The sequence below is a fragment of the Heterocephalus glaber genome, unplaced genomic scaffold (assembly GCF_053883595.1).
Source record: "Heterocephalus glaber isolate CG9 unplaced genomic scaffold, H.glaber_assembly_v1.0 deba00001569, whole genome shotgun sequence".
In the NCBI taxonomy this organism is placed as follows: Eukaryota; Metazoa; Chordata; class Mammalia; order Rodentia; family Bathyergidae; genus Heterocephalus; species Heterocephalus glaber.
In genome coordinates, this window is record NW_028258354.1 from 1,034,479 (window position 1) to 1,058,495 (window position 24,017).

At 35.0% G+C, this 24,017-nt stretch overlaps 1 protein-coding gene and 1 pseudogene across 1 annotated transcript; both read left to right on the forward strand.

Moving 5' to 3' along the window:
* Positions 1-1,201: 1,201 nt before the first annotated feature.
* LOC101698696 (olfactory receptor 6C65) lies at positions 1,202-2,140 on the forward strand. Its single transcript, XM_004861408.1, has one exon. The coding sequence runs from the start codon at positions 1,202-1,204 to the stop codon at positions 2,138-2,140; it is 939 nt and encodes a 312-aa protein (XP_004861465.1).
* Positions 2,141-17,147: 15,007 nt separating this feature from the next.
* Positions 17,148-18,021, forward strand: LOC147823693 (RWD domain-containing protein 1-like; annotated as a pseudogene).
* Positions 18,022-24,017: the final 5,996 nt, after the last annotated feature.

Consider the following 24,017-nt stretch of genomic DNA (forward strand, 5'->3'; position numbering starts at 1 on the left):
TGATGCATGAATACAGAGCTTGGCTCATAGAGCTAAAACAAACCCTTGAATTTTGAGGTCAGTACTAGTCAGTATTTTTCAAATATTAATTCATTGTTTAATTTATCTAGTAAAATTGAAATTTGATCTATGGTGAACACTAGAAATGGTGCAGTAGATTCCAAATAAGGGTGCTATAAAAACTGCATATACCATTTATGTACCATAAGAAAATGACCTAACCCCTCTCTGTGTTTCAATATCCTTAGCTGCCAAATGAGTTTCTTAATAGAACTTACTGGGACTATTGACGGGCATATGGAAAACATTATATAGAATTTTTCTATATTAACCAAGAGGAGGACAAAGACTAAGAAATAAAATTCATTATGTTTTATGCTTTGTTGTTATTACTGCCTTCACTCAAATATATTTCTTTATCACATATTTGAAAAACAAGAACATTAGATTATTCTTTCTACAAAGCAGAGCTTAATTTCAACAACTTTCTGAAATAATATATTTACTCTTAAGTGAATTAAGGTTTTCTTTTTCTTGTTTATATGATTGACTATTTGAGAAGACAATTGGAATTCTTTACTATGACCTTTGTCATTATTGAGGGCTAATGTATTTGCGTGAACTTCATCGGAAGTACTAAAAATATCAGTTTCGTATAATGGCCAGAAGGAATGGATTTCTCTCAATTTCTCACACATGCTAATATCTTTTTTTTTCCTAATGAACATAAATCAAGAATTATTTAGATATAAGGTTAAATTATGACTCAGAAATCAGCTTTCCAAAGACAAAATTATAACTTTTATTTATTATAATAAAATTATGAATTATGTATTCTGATAATGTGTTTAAATTTTTTCAACCAAAAGAAACTAACCATTTATCATCAGTCATTATAACTGTTAAAAAATCCTTCCTTTATGTTACCAGAGTAATCAAAAATATATGATAGAGTTTTATCAAAGTTGAGATTAAAATAATTTTTAGAAATATTCAAACAGATTATTCCTTTCCATTTGTAATTAATTCAGATGAATGCTTTCAATTCTGATGGATAATTACTTTGTCACTTTTTCTTAAAAGCATCTAGTAAAGTTTTTTATGCAGAATAAGAGCAATAAGAGTGTATTTGACATCATAATCACGAGGTGGCATTACCTCTTCTTTTTACCCACAGACTATCAGAATTCAGAGCTCAGCCATGCCAAATAAGACATCAGTTAGAGAATTTATTCTTCTGGGACTTACAGATGACCCAGAGTTACAAGTTGTGATATTCTTCTTTATGTTGATCACATACTTATTGAGTGTAAGTGGAAACTTGACCATTATTACCTTAACACTGTCAAATACTCATTTGAAAACACCCATGTACTTCTTCCTCAGGAATTTCTCTTTTTTAGAGATTTCATTTACAACAGTCTGCATTCCTAGATTTCTGATCAGCATTGCAACAGGAGACTCAACCATTTCCTATAATGCTTGCATGGCACAAGTATTTTTCCTAATCCTTTTAGGATCAACAGAATTTTTTCTTTTGGCTGTCATGTCCTATGATCGTTATGTGGCCATCTGCAAACCTCTACATTATACAACTATCATGAATAACAAAGTCTGCAACAGTCTTGTAATCAGCTCCTGGCTTGCTGGTTTTCTCATAATTTTCCCCCCACTGGTTATGGGCCTTCAACTGGATTTCTGCGACTCCAACATTATTGACCATTTCACCTGTGACTCTTCTCCTATGCTGCTGATTGCCTGCATGGACACAGAGTTTCTGGAGCTTATGGCATTTTTCTTGGCAGTATTCACGCTCATGGTAACTTTGACCTTGGTGATTCTCTCCTACACACTCATCCTTAGAACAATTCTGAAGATCCCCTCAGCCAAGCAGAGGAAAAAGGCCTTTTCCACCTGTTCCTCCCATATGATTGTGGTTTCTATTTCTTATGGAAGTTGCATTTTTATGTATGTAAAAACATCTGCAAAAGATGATGTATCTCTAAGCAAAGGTGTAGCAGTCCTTAATACCTCTGTTGCTCCCATGCTGAATCCCTTTATTTACACCCTAAGGAACCAACAAGTGAAACAGGCCCTTAAGGATTTCACCAAAACACTGTTATCATCAAACAAGCACTAATCATTGTAATATGTGTAGCTGAACCACAAATAAACCATAAATAAATACAAAGTACCCTTCTAGCTAATAGGTATACACAAAGGAATAAAGTACACAAACATTCACTGTATTGAAGCACTTATTTCTAGTGAATAGTTACACATTAACTACCCAACACAATAGAAAAGTCAACTGCCTGGTACATTGTAAGTGATAAATACTATGAAAAAAATGGAAATAAGTAATGGGAAAGGGGTGGTAAGTAGAATTTAAATTAAATTGTCTGGTCAGAAATATTTTATAGTCACTTTAAAGCTCTTTTAAAAAATTTCTTTCTAAATTCAAACATATTTTCCAGTATTCTTAACCTTTTATTGTTATATAATTTTCTCACTTTATTTTCTTCCATATCACATATGTCAAGCATTTGGAGATTGTGAGGTGTGTCCAGAAAGTAAATATTGGTACTTGCTTGTGGAAGGTGAATAGTAAGCTTGGGACATCCTATTCAAACCCTACCTTAAAATAAGTAATCTTAAAGAAAATTTACAGCAATCTGCCTTAAATAAATGGAAGATGTAACTTTAAGACTTAGAAAACTGCTTTATGATAACTTTTAAGAAAGTGTTCTTTCACTAGCTTACTGTTATTCTCTTATTCTATGGAAGAAGACATTCAGATTTTTGTATAGGGAAAAATTGGTGAAAACACTGAACTTCTGCTAAAGTAGATTCCTTCAAGCTGTCCAAGTTGGTGTTTCAACAACTGTACAGCATCAGAAATATATGTCTACATCTCTGTTGATTATACACTTCCTGCTTAAAAAAACAAAGGTAGTTTAGGACTGCTGGAATGATTAGGACACATGATCTCCTCCAATGAAATGCTTCAAGCAGAGTTGCTAGAAATGACTGCTTTGACAGTAAATGTAGTGACTATATTTTGGCATACTACATTATATTAAAATTTTACATCAAAAATAATGAGGGGGAAACTCAAAGAAATGAACTCCATGAGGTTACTCCAAATTAATTTCAGATTTATACACATCTATTTACTATGCACATAATTATCTTGTAATACAATTATTGGCACCCAGAATTTTAAAGATAAATCATATACCTTTGCAGTTTTCAGAATCATTATTAAAAGTGCACACTAATTAGTGAATATAAAAATAAATGTGGAATTCAGAACCTGGAAATTTAAAAAGATATTTGTAGATGGTAAAACAAGACATATGAAAGTTAATTTAAGATAGAGAAAATGACAAGGTTGTTAGTTAAGCTAGTTACAAGTTTGTACTTTTTAAAACCAAATATTGCACAATTTTAGAACAAAAAAGGACACTGGAACATAACATAGGATTATAACATTCTGAATACTTCTAAAACATAATAAAATCCTGTAATTATTCGTTATTGAGGTAATAATGATACTAAGTGTATTTATATAAAATATTTTTTAATATTTGCAAAAAGTATTAATCAGCAAATATTGATCAAGCAGCAGATAGCCTACTGTGATTTATATTACTAAAACTGCCAAGTTCTAGGAGCTGTGCCTTCAAATATTCCCAAATTTGTATTGCATTTGTTTTACTCTTTCAGTGCATAAAAATTCACTCAAAGTTTATATTCTTTAAATACTTAGAGACTACTTGAAAATAAATTATTCATTTTGTAATATATCAAGATCTCTATAATATATGTGTGTATGTACTGTGAAAGTCCTTCTATAATTAGTTAATACAATTTTTTAATTTTATTGCCACATTTAAGGTATCCAATATAATGACATTCATCTTTGGACATTTGCACCTTTACATAATCCATCTTATTTCTTATTTCGCCCCCTTCCCCTGTCCTCCCTTCAACCCCTCCATCCCTCCCTATCTACAAAGACTTTCTTTTTTTTATTTTCTCATATTAATTCCATTCCCTTCTTTCAGTTCCCCTATCCTTCCCACTTCCCCTTCCCCTTTGCAACTTTTCTTCCTATTTCATATTATCTATTATATCTTTTAGGCCTTATTTACACTTTCAGTTTCTCACACTAGAGAAACTAATAAGTATTTACACGTGTTTCCTATTTATTTCACTTGAGAGTATAACCTCAATGTGCATCCATTTAAGCTATAAATGTCTCTAGTTTCTCATTCTTTATGGCTGAGTAATACTCCACTTAATAAAAATAACCACATTTTCTTTCTCCAGTCTCCAGTTGATGGGCAATTGGGTTGCTTCCAAGTTTTACCTATCACAAATTCTGCTGCTATGAATATGGATACACATATATCACTGTGGTATGATTCTTTTAATTCTTTGAGGAAGATACCCATCAGCAGAATAGGTGGGTCAAATGAGACTTCCAGCCCTAGTTATTTGAGGTCTCTCCATACTGATTTCCACAGTGCTTGCACCAGTCGACACTCCCACCAGCAGTGGAGCAGTGTTCCTTTTTCCCCACAGTCCCACCAGCATTTGTTATTGCTTGATTTCATGATAGCAGCCATTCTTTCTGGAGTGAGGTGGAATCTCAGCATTTTCATTTGCATCTCTTGAATGACCAGTGATGTTGAACATTTTTTTCATATGTTTATTTGCTATTTCTACTTCTTTGTCTGAGAAATGTCTGTTCATTTCAGATGCCCATTTTTGGATTTGGTCTTTCAATTTGGGAGGTGTGATTTTTTAAATTCTTTATAGATTTGAGATAGCATTTGTCTGAGGAACAACGGGTAAAGATTTTTTCACACATTGTGGGTTGTCTCTTCATACTGCTGATGGTTTCACTTGTTGTGCAAAAGCTTTTTAATAAGAAGAGATCCCACTTGTTGATTGTGCTAGTTCATGGGAAACTGAGGTTTTGTTCATAAAATCTTTTCCTACACCAATGTCCTCAAGAGTTCTACCTAACCTCTGTTCCAGCCAGTTCAGCGTTTCTATTTTAATATTTAGATTTTTAATCCATTTCAATTTTAGTTTAGTGTATGGCAAGATATATAGGTCTAATTTCAATCTATGGCAGGTTGAAACCCAGTTTTTCCAGGATCATTTATTAAATAGGCTATCTTTCCTCCAGTGAGGCTGTTTGGCTCTGTTGTCGAAGATGAGGTGGCTGAGTGTGTCTGAAGTTGTTTCTGCATCTTTTAATCTGTTCCACTGGTCCTCAGGTCTGTTTCTTTGCCAGTATCATGCTGTTTTTATCACAGTAGGTTTGCAGAATAGTTTCAAGTTGGGGGTTGTGATACCCCCTGTCATGTCTCTCTTGCTTAGAGTTGCTTTTGCTATTCTAGGTCTCTTTTTCTTTGAAATGAATTTTTGGATTGTTTTCTCAAGGATCGTGAAGTATGCTGCTAGGATTTCAACTGGGATTGCACTGAATCTATATAGGAGTTTTGGAAGTATGTCCCTTTACACTATGTAGATTCTTCTTATCAAGGAGCAAGGGATGTCTTTCTATTTTCTGATATCCTCTTAAATCTCTTTTTTTCAGAGTGAAATAGTTTTCAGAGTAGAGGTCTTGGATTTCTTTTCTTAGATTGATTCCTAGGTATTTCAGTTTTGTGGATGTTATTGTGAAAAGAAAGGATTGCCCTGTTTCTCACTCAGTCTGTTTTTTGTGTACAGAAAAGCTATTGATTTTTGTGTGTTGACCTTGTATCTGGCTACTTTGCTGGATTTGGTTATTAAGTCTAGAGGACTTTTGGTGGAGTTCTTAGGTTCTTCTATATAGAATATCACATCATCTGCAAATAATGACAATTTGACATCTTCATTTCCTATCCTTATTCCTTTTATTTCTTTCTCTTGTTTAATTGCTGTGGCTAATGTTTACAAAACTTTATTGAATAGGAGTAGTGATAGTGGACATCCTTGTTTTGTTCCTAATTTTAGTGTGAGGGTCTTCAGTTTTTGACCATTTAGTATGATATTGGCTGTTGGTTTTTCATAGATGACTTTTATCAAATTGAGGTAGAGACCATCTCTTCCAATTTCTGTAGAGTTTTTTTCATAAATGGATGTTAAATTTTGTCAAATGCTTTTTCTGCATCTATTGAGGTAATCATATGGTTTTTGTCCTTGGCTCTATTGATGTAGTGTATTACATTGATTGATTTGCGTATGTTGAACCATCCCTGTATCCCTGTGATGAATCCCACTTGGCCAGGCTGTATGATCTTCTTGATGACCCTCTTTATTCTGTTTGCCAGTATCTTATTGAGGATTTTTGCATCTATGTTCATTAGTGAGATTAGCCTATAGTTTTCTTTTTCGGTTGTGTCTTTCTCTACTTTGGGGATCAAGGTGATGGTTGCTTCCAGGAATGAATTTGGGAGTATTGCTTCCCTTTCAATTTCATTGAAGAGTTTAAACAGTAATGGCAGTAGTTCCTCTGTAAACATCTTGTAGAATTCACCAGTGAAGCCATGAGGACCTGGGCTTTTCTTAGTTAGTAAATTTTTAATTACATTTTCAGTTTCATTGATTGATATTAGAGAGTTTAGAATTTTTAAGTCTTCTTCATTCAACTTTGGTAATTCATGTGTATCTAGGAATCTGTCCATTTCTTCTATATTTTCCATCATGTTGGCATATAGGTTCTTGAAGCAGGTATTGATGATCCTCTGGATTTCTGCTGAATCCATTGTAATTTCACACTTTTCATTTCTAATTGCATGGATTTGGGCCTTTTTTTCCTTTTTTTGGACCGGTGATAGAACTCTGGTAATTCCACTTACGAGGTGGCTGAAACACTGAGCTAAATACCTGGCTCCTTCATTCCTTTTTCTGATAAGGTTGGCTAAGGGTTTGTCAATTTTCTTTATTCTTTTGAAGAACCAACTTTTGGGTTCATTTTTGTATCATTCTCTTAGTCTCCATTGCATTGATTTTTGCCCTCATCTTTATAATTTCCCCCCTTGTATGAGCTTTGTGTTTCTCCTGCTCTTCTTTTCCTAGAAGCTTGAGGTTCAGCATCAGGTTGTGTAATTGAACTCTCTCTGTTTTCCTAATGTGAGTATTCACTGCTATGAATTTCCCTCGAAAGACTTTCTTTCATTGTGTCTCATAGATTCCAATATGTTGTGTTGGCATTGTCATTTAATTGTAGGAACTGTCTGATTTCTTCTTTAATTTCCTCTGTTATTCAGAAGTGTGTTGTGCCTTTTCCATGTGTTTATGAAATTTTTGTGCTTTCTTTTGCTACTGATCTCCAGTTTCATCACACTATGGTCTGACAATATATAGGGGATAACTTCAATTCCTTTGCAGTTACTTAAACATGTGCTATGAGCAAGTATATGGTCTATTTTAGAGAAGGACCCATGTGCAGTTGAAAAGAATGTGTATTCTGATTTTGTGGGGAGGAACACCCTGTAAACAAGTGTTAAGTTCATTTGTTCAAGAGTTTAATTGAGTTCTAACATTTTGTTGTTTATTTTTTCTAGCTGATCTATCTGTTTGTGACAGTGTAGTATTGAGGTCCTCCACTACTATTCTATTAGTGCTTCTTTCATGGTTCATGTCTATTAGTATTTGTTTCATATAGTTGGGTGCACTAGTGTTTGGTGCATATATATTAATGATTGTCATCTCTTCCTCTTGGATTGTTCCCTTTACAAGAATGAACTGAGTGAAGATGAGCCAGTCCCAGCACCCAGAAGGAAGCTCCCCCGCCTCCATCCCAGGCTCCTAAGACCAAGAAGGGGACTGGTCCCAGAACCCAGAAGGAAGTTTCCCTGCCTCCATCCCAGGCTCCTAGGGCAGTGAAGCTCAGTCAGTCCCAGCACCAGGAAAGAAGCTCCCCCGCTGCCATCCCAGGCTCCTAGGGCCAAGAAGGTGAGCCTGTCCAAGAACCCTGAAGGAAGCTCCCCACCTCCAACCCAGGCTCCGAGGGCAGTGAAGCTGAGCCGGTCCCAGCACCTGGAAGGAAGCTCCCCCACCTCCATCCCAGGCTCCTAGAGCCAAGAAGGTGACTGGTCCCAGCACCCGGAAGGAAGCTTCCCTGCCTCCATCCCAGGCTCCTAGCACAGGGAAACTCAGCCAGTCCCAGCACCCGGAAGGAAGCTCCCCCGCTGCCATCCCAAGCTCCTAGGGCAGAGAAGGTGAGCCGTGTGGCCGCCAGAAGAACACACCCCCCCCGACGAGGAAATTAGAAGATATATAAACATGCCTCAAAAGCAAACTTCCAGATCTCCTCCAGCAACCCCAAAGGGAAAGGAGATGGAACACTCTGATACTCAACCACCTGGACTCTCTACACTGGCAATAAAAGAGGATCTGGGAAAAATGAAATCAGAAATAATTATTCGGATAACAACAAAGATTTTGCTCATGGTGCAAGACATGATTAATAAATCTAGAGAGGACCCAGATAAAAAAATAGAGGATCTGAGGAACATGATGGAATCCCAGCATAGGAAACAAATGGAATCCATAAAACAGATACAAACAGATTTACAAAAGATTAAAAATTCTATCAAAAGTCTGCACAGCAGAATGAACCAATGTGAGGATAGAATTTCACATATACAAGATAAGATTGCAATTAGTCAGGAGGAAAAGAAAAATGGCTTTAAAATTGTGAGGGAACATGAGAAATCTATCCAGCAGCTGCTAGACGATGCAAAGAAAAATAACATAAGACTGATTGGAGGCAGTGAGGAAAGAGGAGAGAGTGCAGATGACATAAAAAACTGTTCACAGAAGTGATGGCAGAAAACTTCCCAAGCAGGGGGAAAGAACTTGACATACAGATAAGTGAGGCATATAGGACTCCAGCTAGCCCTGATCAAAAACAATCTACACATAGGCATATAATAGTTAGGATTCCAGAAATCCAACAGAAGAACAAAATTCTACAAGCAGTGAGAGAAAAGAAATAAATCACATACGAAGGAAAGCACATCAGAATCACAGCAGGCTTCTCAATGCAAACTCTCAAGGCAAGAAGAGCTTGGAATGATGTATTTCAAGCCCTAAAGGAAAACAGCCTCCAACCCAGATTGATGTATCTTGCAAAACTATCTTTCAAATTTGATGGAGAAATAAGATACTTTCATGATAAAGAGCACCTCAGGAACTTCATAAATACCAAACTGGCACTCCAAAAAATTTTAGACAATACCCTAGGAAAAGACAATGAGGATCACAACCCCAGGAAACCCAGCAGAATGAATCCATTGGGTGTGACAAATTAAATGCAAATACAACAAAAAGAAAAAGCCATGACAAGACTTTTAAAACTTTTAACTTCATCTCCCTAATGAGGGTATAATTCAATCTTATTATTGTACTGATTAGTATTTTTCTGATTCTAGAGTTGTACACCATTCCTTGTGCTATACTGGCTATTTATCATCTTCTTACATCTACATTTTAATTGGGTTGTCTATTAATGAGCTCTAAGAATTCTTTATATATTCTGCTCATAGGTTATATGCATTGTAAATATGGTCTGTTTAAGGACTACTTTTCATTTTAATGATGCCATTTAAAGTTCTCAATTTTGATCTAATCTCATTTATCAATTTTTTCTTTTATACATCATGTTTTTTATATCTTAGGTAGTTCTTGCCTACCCTGAATTCATAAATATTTTCCCTTATAATTTCTTCTTAAAGTTTTATACTTTTAGGCTTTCATATTTAGGTTCATAGATCCTTTCAAGTTATTTTTATGTATGGAAAAAAAGGGTTGAGATTAATTTTTTATATACAGATACCAGGTGTTCTAGTACTGTTTGCTGAAGACACTATCTCTTCCTCAGCTCTTGAATCAAATTTATATTCTATAAAATGCTAATGTTAAATAATCTTTCAAAACTCAGTGGACCATATATGTGTGGTTCTATTTCTAGATTCTCTGTTTTATTCCAATGATCTATATGTCTTTCCTTACACCAACACTGCCTTGATTACTGTAGCTTTAGAAGAAGTCTTAAAATTGGGTGCTAAATGTCTTCCAACACTGTTATTGTTTTTGTTTTTGTTTTTGGCTTTTCTGGGTCCTTTGTACTCCTACATAACTTTTAAATTTCAATATCCAGTTCTTCATTTATAGCAAGTATACACAGACCTGAATTTTTATATATACCTTGTGTTTTCTAATCCTGCTAAATTCAAGTACAAGTTCTAGGGGCTCCTAGAGATTTCTTAGTATTTTCTCTGTAGATGATCATTTCATCTACATTTAAAGATTTTGCTTCTGCTGTGCCAATCCTATCCTAGTTGTGTCATTTTATTCCCAGACTATTTTGGTTTAGACCTATGTTTCAAAGTCTAATGGACAGATGAACAGTAGGCATATATGCCCTTGTTCCCCACTTTAGGGAGAAAGCATTGTATCATCTCCATTCATAGGAAGAGTTTTTGTTGGAAGTATGGAGTACATGTCTTTGATCTGTTGAGAAGGTTCTGTTCTTCTAGTCTCCTGATAGTTTTTACCATGAACAGCTGTAGAATTTAGCCCAATACTCTTTCTCCAACTAGTGACAGGATCATATGGCTTTCTCCTTTCCTCTGTTAAAATGATGACTTTTGGGGATGGATCTTCCAATGCTGAACCAACACTGCCATCCCTATAATAAAACCACTTTCTACATACTGCCAGATCTGACTTCTAAGAGTGTGTTTTGTTAAACAAATTTCTATCTATGTTCATACCTTTTTCTTCTATTATCTTTATCCAGTTTTAGGGTTAGCACAATGTTGATTTCCTAAAATGAGAGGAGAAGTGTTCCTTCTTTTTTCTGCTTTAAATGTTTGATATAATTTATCAGTTAAAATGTTTATGAGCCTGCTGTTGCCATATAGGTAGGTTTTCAAGCTAGGAATATGCTTTCTTTAATAGGTGCTGTTCAAATTTTATATTTCCTCCAGAGTTAGTTTCATTAATTTGTCTTCTAAGTTACTTCTTAGAAGTTGTCAAATTTATTTCAAAAAAGATTTTTGTAATATGCTTTCTATATCCTTTTAAATTCTGTAAAATCCATGGTAATGTCTCCTAGATCTTAATATTGTAATTTTAAAAATGTATAACATATTGTGTAACAGGAAGAAAAGGTCTAAAAGAGCAGGGGAATTGGGAAGGGTAGGGGAAGGGAAAAAAAGGAAAGGAAAAAGTATGAGAAGAGGAAAAAAATGGAAACAAGGTCTTTGCAAATAGGGAAGGGAGGAGGGTTTGAAGGGAGGGCAAGGGAAGGGGAAAACAAATAAGAACCAAGAGACTCATGTAATGGTACAAGATCCCAATGATGAATGTAACTGTATTTTATACCTAAAATGTACCAATAAAGTTAATGGGGGAAAAAAAAGAATGAACTGTCCTTCTTTGTCTCTCTTAATCAGCGTTGGTTTGAAATCCACTTGATCTGCAAAGAGGATAGGTACTCCTGCTTTTTTTCAGGTTCCTGTCACATAGAGCATCGTTTCCCACCCTTCTACCTTCAGTCTATGAGTTTCTTTTTGAATTAAGTGTGCTTCTTGTATGCAGCATATTGTTGGATCTTGCTTCTTGACCATTCTGCCAGTCTATTTCTTTTGATTGGTGAATTGAGACCATTTACTTCGATGGTTATAACTGATATGTATTGCTTTATCCTTGTCATGACTTTTTCTTTTTGTTGGATTCTCCCATTTTGCATTTAATTTCTTGTGCCTGATGGATTCATTCTGCTCTGCTTCCTGGGGTTGTGATCCTCATTGTCTTTTCCTAGGATATTGTTAAATTTTATGGACTGCTGGTTTGGTATTCATGAAGTTCCTAATGTGCTCTTTGTCATGAAAATATCTTATTTCTCCATCAATTTTGAAAGATAGTTTTGCAAGGTACATAAATCTAGATTGGAGGCTGTTTTTCTTTAGGGCTTGAAATACATCACTCCAAGCTCTTCTTTCCTTGAGGGTTTGCGTTGAAGTCTGCTGTGATTCTGATGGACTTTCCTTTGTATGTGATTTGTTTCTTTTCTCTAACTGCTTGTAGAATTTTTACTGTTGGGTTTCTGGAACCTTAACAATTGCCTATGTGTAGATTTTTTTTGATCATGGCTAGTTGGAGTCCTAAATGCCTCACTTATCTCTATGTCAAGTTCCTTTCCCCTGCTTGGGAAGTTTTCTGCCATCACTTCTGTGAACACTTTTTTTATGTCATCTGTACTCTCTCCTATTTCTTCATTGACTACAATCAGTCTGATGTTATTCTTCTTTGCATAGTCTACCAGCTTCTGGATTGATTTCTTATTGTCCCTTATTGTTTTTAAGAAATTTTTCTTTCCCTGGTCAATAATTGCTATCCTATCTTCTATATCTGAAATTCTATCCTCCCATTGGCTCATTCTGAAGCATAAACTTTCAATGTAGTTTTTAATCTCCTGTAAATCTGTTTGCATCTGTTTTATGGATTCCATTTGTTTCCTATGTTGGGATTCCATCATGTTCCTCAGCTCCTCTATTTTTTTTAATCTATGTCCCCTCTAGATTTATTAATCATGTCTTGCACTATGGGCACAATCTCTGAAGTTATGTGAGAAATTATTTCTGATTTCATTTTTTCCAGATCCTCTTTTGTTGTCAGTTCATGGAGTCCAGGTGTTTGAGTATGAAATTATTCCATCTTGTATCCCTGTACTGTTGCCTTACATGACCTGGAAGTCTCCTTTTGAGACTTATTTATGTGTCTTCTCATGTCAACAGATGCAGCCTTCCGTGTCATTTTTGAGATGACTTTTTGCTCATCCAGTGGTCTTGAATTCTTAGCAAGCCACTGAACAGCCTTTACTCTGCTGATCACCAGTACACCAATTCCTGAGTTCAGAGTGTTGGCCTTCTGGATCCCTGAGCTTACATGTTGTGTGGGCTGGCTACTGGCTGGGGCCTGTGCACACTTGGGATGGTATCTAGGTGTGCCTCTCACTGGGGCCCCTATGTAGCTGTTGTCTGGGAGCACCTTTGTTTGAGGGCTGTGCACCTAAGTTCCTGTTGTCTGCACAGACTTTGGCTAAGTTCTCCATGCACTTGTCAATGGTATCAGGCAAGCCTCTGGGTATTGCTTGTATGCCCATACACCTCTTCTCCAGGTGGGTCCCTGGCTGTGGCCAATGGTAAGGCAGGCCTCTCGCTGAAGCCTGGGAGCCTGTGCAGCTCCTTCTCTGGGCAGACCCCTGGCCAGTGTAGGTGTGCTGGAGCCTCTGGGGTCAAGGCGGACTTGACTGGGATCTGCCTGCAGCCGCACTGGTCTGGGCCACATAGCTGCACACACTCACTGATGGAATAGCAGACCTCTGGACTAGTTAATACAATTTTTAAAATACTAGAATAAGATGAGAAACATAGATACATGATTACTAGGAAATTTTGAAATGTAATTTGTCATGTTATTTTATATATGCCACAAAATACATTAATGTGACTCAATCATCAATAAAATAGAAAAACTTAATTTAATACAGACATGGAAAGTGATCATATCAAACACATAAAGAAAATATATATTGAATAAGAAATTAAAATTTTACTCAATGATATAACTAATATCTTTCATATAAATGACAACCAAATAGTATTATCAGTCAACTGGTAATATTTATTTAGGAGAGTTTTGCACCAAATACATTTGGGCAATGCTAAAGAACGCCAAAAACCCCAAATTTAAAAAATATTCAAAATGAGAAGACAAATATTGATTTTTTTTTAGATACTTTCTATGAATGCAGATAATTTCAACAACTTATTGAAGTTAATAGAATATTCATGAAAAAATTGAAGCTGCACATAAATGGAAAGAAACTTTTGCTCATGGATTGGGAGAGATCATATAGTTTAAATTTCCATAGTATCCATGTGAACTACAGATTCAGTACAATTTGAAGAAAATACTTCACTGTGTGAAAGTGAAATATCATGGGTTTTGTGAGGGAATTTGCAGCTTTTTAGGAAGAGAGTAGAAAGCCTTTTCTCCAGGTAATATTGACCCACTGCATAATTTTCATTTGTGTGAGTTGACCATATTATTTGTTAACTTTAACCAGCAATGTTTTGATAAAGTGTAAGTATTGCCTAATTACTTTTGTGTGACCTTTCAGCTGCTATTCATTCTATTCTATTTACTGTAAAGCATTGTTTTATTCTCTTCTGCTGCATTTCTTTTTGTATTACTCTGTTTCACATACACACAAATATATAGTAGTTAACTTAATAAATAGAAATGTGAAAATATATTAAATGTTCATTTCTATCAATTACCTGAAATATGTGAAACACAGCATACTTTCCTTAATATTTGTAAAATTATAATTAAGAAAGACCTCATGCATGTTACTGGTACAGATGTCCAAAATAGTACTAAATAACATGTATTGTTATATTTGTCAGATATTGCTATATATGAAGTATTTGTGTACAACATTAAAATACTCTCTGACCATGTTGCTTTATGCCTAACTAGATTTTAAAAATATATTTCTAGTCATTAAGAAGCAATGAACTGAAAACCAGCATGTTACTTGAATTTTAATGTAAAGATTCTTCTTGTTTTAAAAGTCAAGAATGAAGGTAGAATTTTCAAAGTTTGCAATAATAATATCTGGAAATAGAGTGTTTGGTGAATTGAAAAAAGGACATTCTTATACATTCTATTTTCAAATATTCAAAACACAAGATTAGAATGACTTATCCACTGATTTTTTTCCTCTGGTAAAAAGGAAGTGGCAAGAAAAATTTTATAGATAAAAGTAATGACTATCAGGAGGACATTTAGAATTTTCCCTCAAAATTTGAGTTGATATTTGATTTCCACGATCCGTAAGAATTTTTTTCTTAAAAAGATGACATAAGAAAAGCATAATGCTCTCTATATTTAAGTTGCATAAAGAGACATTGGAACAATTTCTATTTAATTAGAACATTTTTCAATAATAATGGATGGAAACAGATTGGAAATATACCAAATTGCTCTTAAATATAGAAGATATATTTTAAAAGTATGACAGAATGGTAGAAAATGGCAAATATACACATATATCCAAAAATAGTTTGCTCTATGTCAAAATACCATAATACTTAAAAAAAGCATATGTAGACATTTATGCTCCTCGTTGGATTTAAGTTTCATTGTTTTCTGTGTTGATTACATCTCCCATAAGCTATAAAACTGAGAAATGGAATGTGTATGACAGATTTCATCCTTTTAGTTCTGACAGATAATCCAGCATTCCAGGTTGTGATTGTCTTCTTTTTAATTCTCAAATATATAGTGTTATTTGAATTCTAACTGTCAACATCCTTACCCTGCTTAATTCCCACTTGATAGATCACCATGTATTCTTCTTCATGAATTTCTTCCTCTTACAAATTTCATTGTTCCATCTGTAACACTTGGGTTTTGATCAGTATTATAACAGGGGACAAATCCATTTCTATAATACTTGTTCAGTTCAGCTATTTTTCTTTATATTTCTTGGCTCAGCAGAGATTTTTCTTCTGGCTCTTGTGTCCTATGATCTCTTTGTGTCTATTTTAGAAGCCTCTATATTAAACAATGATCATAAGTAACAAGACCTGTTACCATCTCAACATCAGTTTTTGGCTGGCTGTTTTTCAGCCTCTCTGCTGGAACAGGGTCTGAGAGGCTCCTGAAGCTGAGGTAAAGAACATAGATCACCCTACTTGTAGGTTTGGGTTACGAGTTCACTGACTCCAGCTGCAGAAATGAATTTTCAGGACTAGTTAGTAAGAAGCTCAGGAATGGGATTAATATGAGAAAATGGAAAAATAGGAACAAAATCTTTGTAAATAGGGAGGAATGGAGGGGTTGAAGGGAGGGCTGGCCAAGGGTTAAAAATAAGAACCAAGAGAGAATATGTAAAGGTGCAAATTTCCAATGATGAATGTCATTATATTGTATACCTAAAATGTACCAATGATTAGAATGAATAATCGATAATGTAAAATAGGAAGAAAAGGTTCAAAGGGGTAGGGGTTGTGGGAGGGGCAGGGGAAAGGAAAGAAGGGAAAGGAAAAATGATGAGAAATGGAAAAAATGGAAATAAAGTCTTTGTAAATAGGGAAGGGTGGAGGGCATGAAGGGAGGGCTAGGAATGGGGAAAAAATAAGAACCAAGATGCATTATGTAAAGGTACGATTCCCAGTGAGAAATGTAATTGTGTCATATACCTACAATGTACCAATAAAAGAATTTAATACAAAAAAAAAAAGCCCGGGAAGAGTTTCATTAGGCAGAAATTACAAAGTGCACACTCACACACACAAAAAAAATACAGGTCGGGGGATGGTGCACATTATTTCCTGGAACAGGAACATTTATGCTTTTCTTGAGGGAATAGATACCCTGAGAAAAGGAGGCTCACCCTCCAGAAGGGTACTGGCTCATATTACAAGTATGATGCAGTTTTATTAAAGATGAATAATTCAAGCTGTCTTTGAATTCTCTCAACCTGTTCCTTTATCTTAGGATCAAGTTCCTGCTCTTTACTTTCAAAATTAAGCCAATTTACGAACAATCATTATTCCTGACTAATTTTGGGTGTGATGGATTGGGAAGGAAAGGAGCCTAAACTTAACTAAGGGATTGCTGATATGGATCGTTTTGGGTGAATTTGACTGGTTTCCAGAATTGGCAGTCTTCTTAAAAGTATACTTTTTAGTTATGGTTTCCTTGTTTCTTTCTACTGACCTTTTAATTCTTCCAGCCTACCTCAGTTTCTTGGCAATTTTTTCATTGCCAGGCTTACAGCTAGATTTCTGTGACTCCAACATTGAGCACTTTTCCTGTGCTCTAGAGCTCATGAGTTTGGTTTTAGCTTGCTCCCTCCAATGACACATTTACAGTACCAACTCTCCTTCACTTACATCCTCAGAAAATTCCCTCAAATCAACAAAGAAAGTGATCGACCAAGAGCAGCGTGAGGCTGTGGCTCAGCAGGCCGGGCCTGGCCGGAGGCCTCAGAACTCGGCTGTGGCGTGCTTCCTGAGCGTCTGCATGCTCCATGGGCAGCAGTCAGGACCCTGATGACACACTATAGCGAGGAACAGCAAAACGAGCTGGAGGCTTTGGAGTCTATCTACCCTGACTCCTTCACAGCTTGATTACACATTGAGCCATCCCTCCTAACAACTATTCTTCCAAAATATAAGTGGACTTACCTGATACTACATTCTTCAGTAGTTCTTCACTTGACAAGGTCCTGCTCAGAAACTCTGGAGTTACGGCCAGTGCTTTTCAGTATTGTCTGAAAATCCACCCAGCTTCACCATCACTGTGACATCTGAGACTGGAGAAAATGATGAAACTGTCCAGACTACCCTCAAGTTTACATACAGTGAAAAATACCCAGATGAAGCTCCTCTTTATGAAATATTTTCCCAGGAAAACCTAGGAGATAATGATGTCATAGACATTTTAAAATTATTAGCATTACAGGCTGAGGAAAATCTTGGTGTGGTCATGATCTTTACTGTAGTGACAGCAGTGCCAGAAAAAATAAATGAAATAGTAGATCAGATAAAAATGAGAAGAAAGGAAGAAAAGAAACTAAAAGAAAAAGAAGTAGAAGAAGCAGAGAAGCAATTATTCCATGTCACCCCTGTTACAATTGAGAATTTCTTATGTTGGAAAGCCAAGTTTGATGCAGAACTATTGGAAATTAAAAAGAAATGGATAAAATAAGAAGAACAAGAAGGAAAAAATTAATTAAGTGGCAAAGAGCTGTTTGAAACTGATCATAATCTTGACACATCTGATATCCAGTTCTTGGAGGATGCTGGAAATAATGTGGAAGTAGATGAGTCTTTGTTCCAGGAACTGGATGACTTGGAGCTGGAGGATGTTGACAACGACCCAGACTACAACCCTACTGGCCCAGGGAGTGACTCAGAGGACTGATGCACCATCTCTGGAGAGCTCCACAGCCACAACATCTATGGCTGTGCTGAGAGGCTTTTAATTTTCCTTTCTTTTTTTTCTAAGAAAAAACAACTCTCAGGAGAATATTCTTCTGATAACTTTCACCATTGAACTTAATAAACTGACCATACAACTTCAAGATAAAATTCTCACTTCCTCTTATTAGCAAACAGAAGTTTACATATTTAACATTATTTAATGCTGGAAGTAGATCCTACCTATAACACCAAGACTTGAGGTGGGTTGTGGCCACCTGGAGGTGATAGCTACTTTTGGATTCCAAATTTTGTCTCTCATATAAAGTGTTAAAATACTGAGATAAATAGGAAATTAAAACTGGATTCCAGCCTTTTGACACAGTAAATTTAAGTTTTAACAGAATCAGAAGCCGAGATTATACACAGGAATAAAATGGATGTCATCATTATAAAAAAAAGAAAAAAAAAAGCCTTCTCCATCTGGTACTTACATAAGATTGTTGTCTGCACCTCATGAGAAGCTTCACCTTCATGTGTGTGAAAACGTCAGCAAAGGAAGGAACTGCCTTGACCAAGTGGTAGATGTGCTCTTTACATCTGTTGCTTCTATGATGAATCCCTTTATATACAGTCTATAGAACAAGCAGATGAAATAAGCATTGAAGGATGTTGTAAGATATTTGCCTCATTCAAATATAAATAAAAAGCAAAAAAAGATAAAGAAATGGAAATAGGGAACAAAAGGGAAGGAAACTCAAGTGGAAGGAGAAAAGAGGAAGAGAAAAGAGAGGGAAGGGGAAGGGGATGAAAGAATAAAGATGTTTTAGTGTATGTACCAACTCCCCATGAGAAATATAATTATTATGAAATGCCAAGAAGTGTCAATTAAAATTAAAACTAAGAAACAATTAAAAATCAATCTAAATGCAATTTATATTTGATGCATACTCATAACTTTAACTAGAAAGCCAATAAACATTTCACTGTTTTATTTCTTCTTTGTCCATTACTTTTGTCTCTCCTCAGAAATACAATTGTGTATGCTATCTCATATTTGCTTAGTGTGCTTACAATCCTTTTCTGAATTCATCCACAAAATCATTATGGAATAATTTAATGCATTTTCATCTGATACAATTCAAACATAAGAAAAAGTAATTTTATATATTATGTATTTCAAAGTATACATGTGTGGGCCGCCATTCCAGGCTACAAGGGCAGACAAGGTGAGCCAATCCCAGCACCCAGGAGGAAGCTCCCCCACCACCACTCCAGGCTCCTAGGGCAGAAAAGGTGAGCCAGAAGCACACTCCCGCCCACCGTAGAAATGAGAAGAAACATAAACAAGCTTCAAAAACAGACTTCCAGATCACCTACAGCAACCTCAAAGGGAAACGAGATGGAACAATCTGATACTCAACCACCTGGACTCCCTGATCTGACACTCAACCACCTGGACTCCCTGAACTGGCAATAAAAGAGGATCTGGAAAAAATGAAATCAGAAATAATTTCTCAGATAACAGCAAAGACTGTGCCCATAGTGCAAGACATGATTAATAAATCTAGAGAGGACACAGATTTTTAAAAATGGGGGATCTGAGGAACATGATGAAATCTCAACATAGGAAACAAATGGAATCCATAAACAGATGCAAACAGATTTCCAGGAGATTTAAAAACTCCTTTGAAAGTCTACTCAGCAGAATGAACCAATGTAAGGACAGAATTTCAGATATAGAAGATAAGACTGCAATTAGTGATGAGGAAAAGAAAAATTGCTTTAAAATTGTAAGGGAACAGGAGAAATCAATCCAGCAGCTGATAGATGATGCAAAGAAGAATAACATAAGACTGATTGGAGTCAGTGAAGAAAGAGGAGAGATGCAGATGACATAAAAAAACTGTTCACAGAAGTGATGGCAGAAAACTTCCCAAGCAGGGGAAAAGAACTTGACATACAGATAAGTAAGGCATATAGGACTCCAAATAGCCTTTATCAAAGATAATCTACACATAGCCATATAATAATTAGGAGTCCAGAAACTCAACAGAAGAACAAAGTTCTACAAGCAGTGAGAGAAAAAAAACAAATCACATACAAAGGAAAACCCATCAGAATCACAGCAGACTTCTCAATACAAACCCTCAATGCAAGAACAGCTTGGAGTGATGTATTTCAAGCCCTAAAGGAAAACAGCCTCCAACCCAGATTGATGTACCCTGCAAAGCTATCTTTCAAAATTGATGGAGAAATAAGATACTTTCATGATAAAGAAAACCTTAGGAACTTCATAAATACCAAACTGCCACTCCAAAAATTTTTAGACAATACCCTAGGAAAAGACAATGAGGATCACAACCCCAGGAAACCCAGCAGAATGAATCCATTGGGCATGACAAATTAAATGCAAAGAGGGAGAATCCAACAAAAAGAAAAAGTCATGACAAGGCTTTTAAAACTTTTAACTTCATCTCCCTAATGAGTATATAATTCAATCTTGTTATTGTACTGATTAGTATTTTTCTGATTCTAGTATTGCACATCTTTCCTTGTGCTGTACTGTCTATTTATCATCTTCTTGTGTCTAATTTTTAATTGGGTTGTCTATTAATGAGCTGTAAGAGTTCTTTATATATTCTGGTCATAGGTTATATGCATTGTAAATATGGTCTGTTTAAGGACTACTTTTCATTTTAATGATGTTATTTAAAGTGCTAAATTTTGACGGAATCTCACTTATTAATTTTTTTTCTTTTATGTATAATGTTTTTTGTATCCTAGGTAGTTCTTGCCTACCCTAAATTCATAAACATTTTCCCTCATAATTTCTTCTTAAAGTTTTATACTTTTAGGCTTTCATTTTTAGGTTCATAGATCCTTTCAAGTTATTTTTATGTATGGAAATAAAAGGTTGAGGTTAATTTTTTATATATGGATACCAGATGTTCTAGTGCCATTTGCTGAAAACACTATCTTTTCCTCTGTTCTTGAATTGAGTTTATATTCTATAAAATGTTAATGTTAAATAATCTTTCAAAACTCAGTGGACCATATATGTGCGGTTCTATTTCTAGATTCTCTGTTTTATTCCAATGATCTATATGTCTTTCCTTACACCAACACTGCCTTGGTTACTGTAGCTTTAGAGGAAGACTTAAAATTAGGTACTAAATGTCTTCCAATGCTGTTTTCTTGTTGTTTTTTTTTTACTTTTCTAGGTCCTTTGTACTCCTACATAACTTTTAAATTTCAATATCCAATTCTTCATTTATACAAGTATGCATAGACCTGAATTTTTATATATACCTTGTGTTTTCTAACCCTGCTCAATTTAAATACAAGTTCTAGGGGCTCCTAGAGATTTCTTAGTATTTTCTCTGTAGATGATCATTTCATCTACATATAAAGATTTTGCTTCTACCTTTTGCCAATCCTATCCTAATTGTGTCATTTTATTGCCAGACTATTTTGGTTTGGGCCTATGTTTCAAAGTTTAATAGGCAGATGACAAGTAGGCATATCTGCCCTTGCTCCCCACCTTAGGGGGAAAGCATTGTGTCTTCTCCATTAATATAAGGCATTTTTGCTGGAAGTATGGAGTACATGTCTTTAATCTGTTGAGAAAGTTCTGTTCTACTTCTAGTCTCCTGATAGTTTTTACCATGAACAGCTGTAGAATTTAGTCCAATCCTTTTTCTCCAACTAGTGACAAGATCATATGGCTTTTTCCTTTCCTGTGTTAAAAGGATGACTTTTGGGGGTGGATCTGCCAATGCTGAACCAACACTGCCATCCCTATAATAAATCCACTTTCTACATACTGCCAAATCTGACCTCTAATAGTTCGTTTTGTTAAACAAATTTCTATCTATGTTCATACCTTTTTCTTCTATTATCTTTATCCAGTTTTAGGATTAGCACAATGTTGATTTCCTAAAATGAGGGGAGAAGTGCTCCTTCTTTTTTCTGTTTTAAATCTTTGATATAATTTATCAGTTAAAATGTATATGAGCCTGTTGTTGCCATATAGGTAGGTTTTCAAGCTAGGAATATACTTTCTTTAATAGGTGCTGTTCAAATTTTATATTTCCTCCAGAGGTAGTTTCATTAATTTATCTTCCAAAGTACTTAGAAGTTGTCAAATTTATTTCAAAACAGATTTTTAAAATATGCTTCTATATCCTTTTAAATTCTGTAAAATCCATGGTAATGTCTCCTAGATCTTGATATTGTAATTTTAAAAATGTATAATTGATATTGTATAATAGGAAGTAAAGGTCTAAAGGAGCAGGGGAAGTGGGAGGGGTAGGGAAAAGGAAAGAAGGGAAAAGAAAAAATATGAGAAAAGGAAAACAATGGAAACAAAATCTTTGCAAATAGGGAAGGGTGGAGGGGGTCAAAGCAGGGCAGGGGAAGGGAAAAAAAATAAGAACCAAGATACTCATGTAATGGTACAAGATCCCAGGGATGTATGTAAATGTATTTTATACCAAAATGTGCCAATAAACTTAATGGGTGGAAAAAAACCAAAGTATACATGTTTGAATGATATTAATCACCCTCCCAATTTTTAACATGAGATATTGAACTTGTTTAGTGATTAATGTGTATGTTTAAATAAGTGTATACATATATATATATTCTTACATATGTGTGTGTCCATGTGTGTCTATGTAAACCCTATTTTGGTTTTTGTTTTTGGTGCTGCTGGAGATGAAGTGTACCTTGCTTTTAATGGTGGTGGTTGACCTTGTTTAAGATACATAGGGAAAACTCAGACATATGGAATACAGGAATAATCAATTAACAAAGAAATAGTAAATGACAACTTAAACAAGTTAGGAAAGAAGGATGTTAATTTTTTTACTAGTCATGAAATTTAACACACAACTTCCTTATAATCTATACAAAATTTTAAATGGAATTATTTTTGTTGTCATGATAGCAAACCAGTAAGAGATATAATGATTTTTGCTAGTTTTTGTTTCTAAAGCAATTTATTTTGTTTATGATTTTAATTTTATACTCATTACTTATTTGAGGGCTTAAGAAAAAATCATGTAACTATAACTTTAAGAGCAATTTAATGATTGAAAACTTTTCTAGTTATAGTAATTACTTTAAGAAAGGGCAATATAGCAAGTAATGACATTTTTATTAACCATCCCTACCATGAGTGAGTGACATTTCCCTTAAGAATGATGCTGTCTAGGGAAACTTACTTAACCAGGGTCATGATTTAGTAAAGTTAGACTAGGGCAACTGATGAAGAAATGAAAAACAACATCATTAGCAAGTATACTTTTTGGATAAAAAACATATTTGAAGAGAAAATTTTAAAAATTCAAAGTTAGAGGAAAAAAATGCAAATGTTCAGACAATGGAAGGTCAGTGGTCACCAGATATAATTGAAGTTTATCCCATGATATGCTATGATCAAAGTTATGTGAAAGTAAAGTGAAAGATAAAGAGAAGATTCTCAAGATTTCAAATAACACTTGAGGGTCTTGTAATTCACCTGACAATATAATTTTAGTTGAAATTTTATAGGTCAGGAGAAAATGGTCTAGAATAACACCCTGAACACACTTATCTCATCTGATCTTGGCAGCTAAGCAGGGTCTGGCCAGGTTAGTACTTGAATGGGAGGTCAGGAGAGGATAGCAAGTGATTTTCATAGTACTTAAAGGGAACAAAATTGTCAATCCAAAATACTGTAGCCATCAAACCAGTTCTTCAGAATTGAATGCAAGGTAAAGATACTTTCAGACAAAGAAAACCTGAGAAAATTTATGACCATCTGCACTGACTAAAATGCTAAAAGGAGTTCTTCAAACCAAAAGTGATAGTTTGAATAATTATACAAACAAATTCAGAATATTCTAACATTGTAAAAATAAAGTGGGGAGGACTGCAATGCAAGTTTTTACCATCAGTATGTCTTCATTGATTCTTTTTTGTCCTTAACTTTATGATCATGCTATTTTGTCTTTT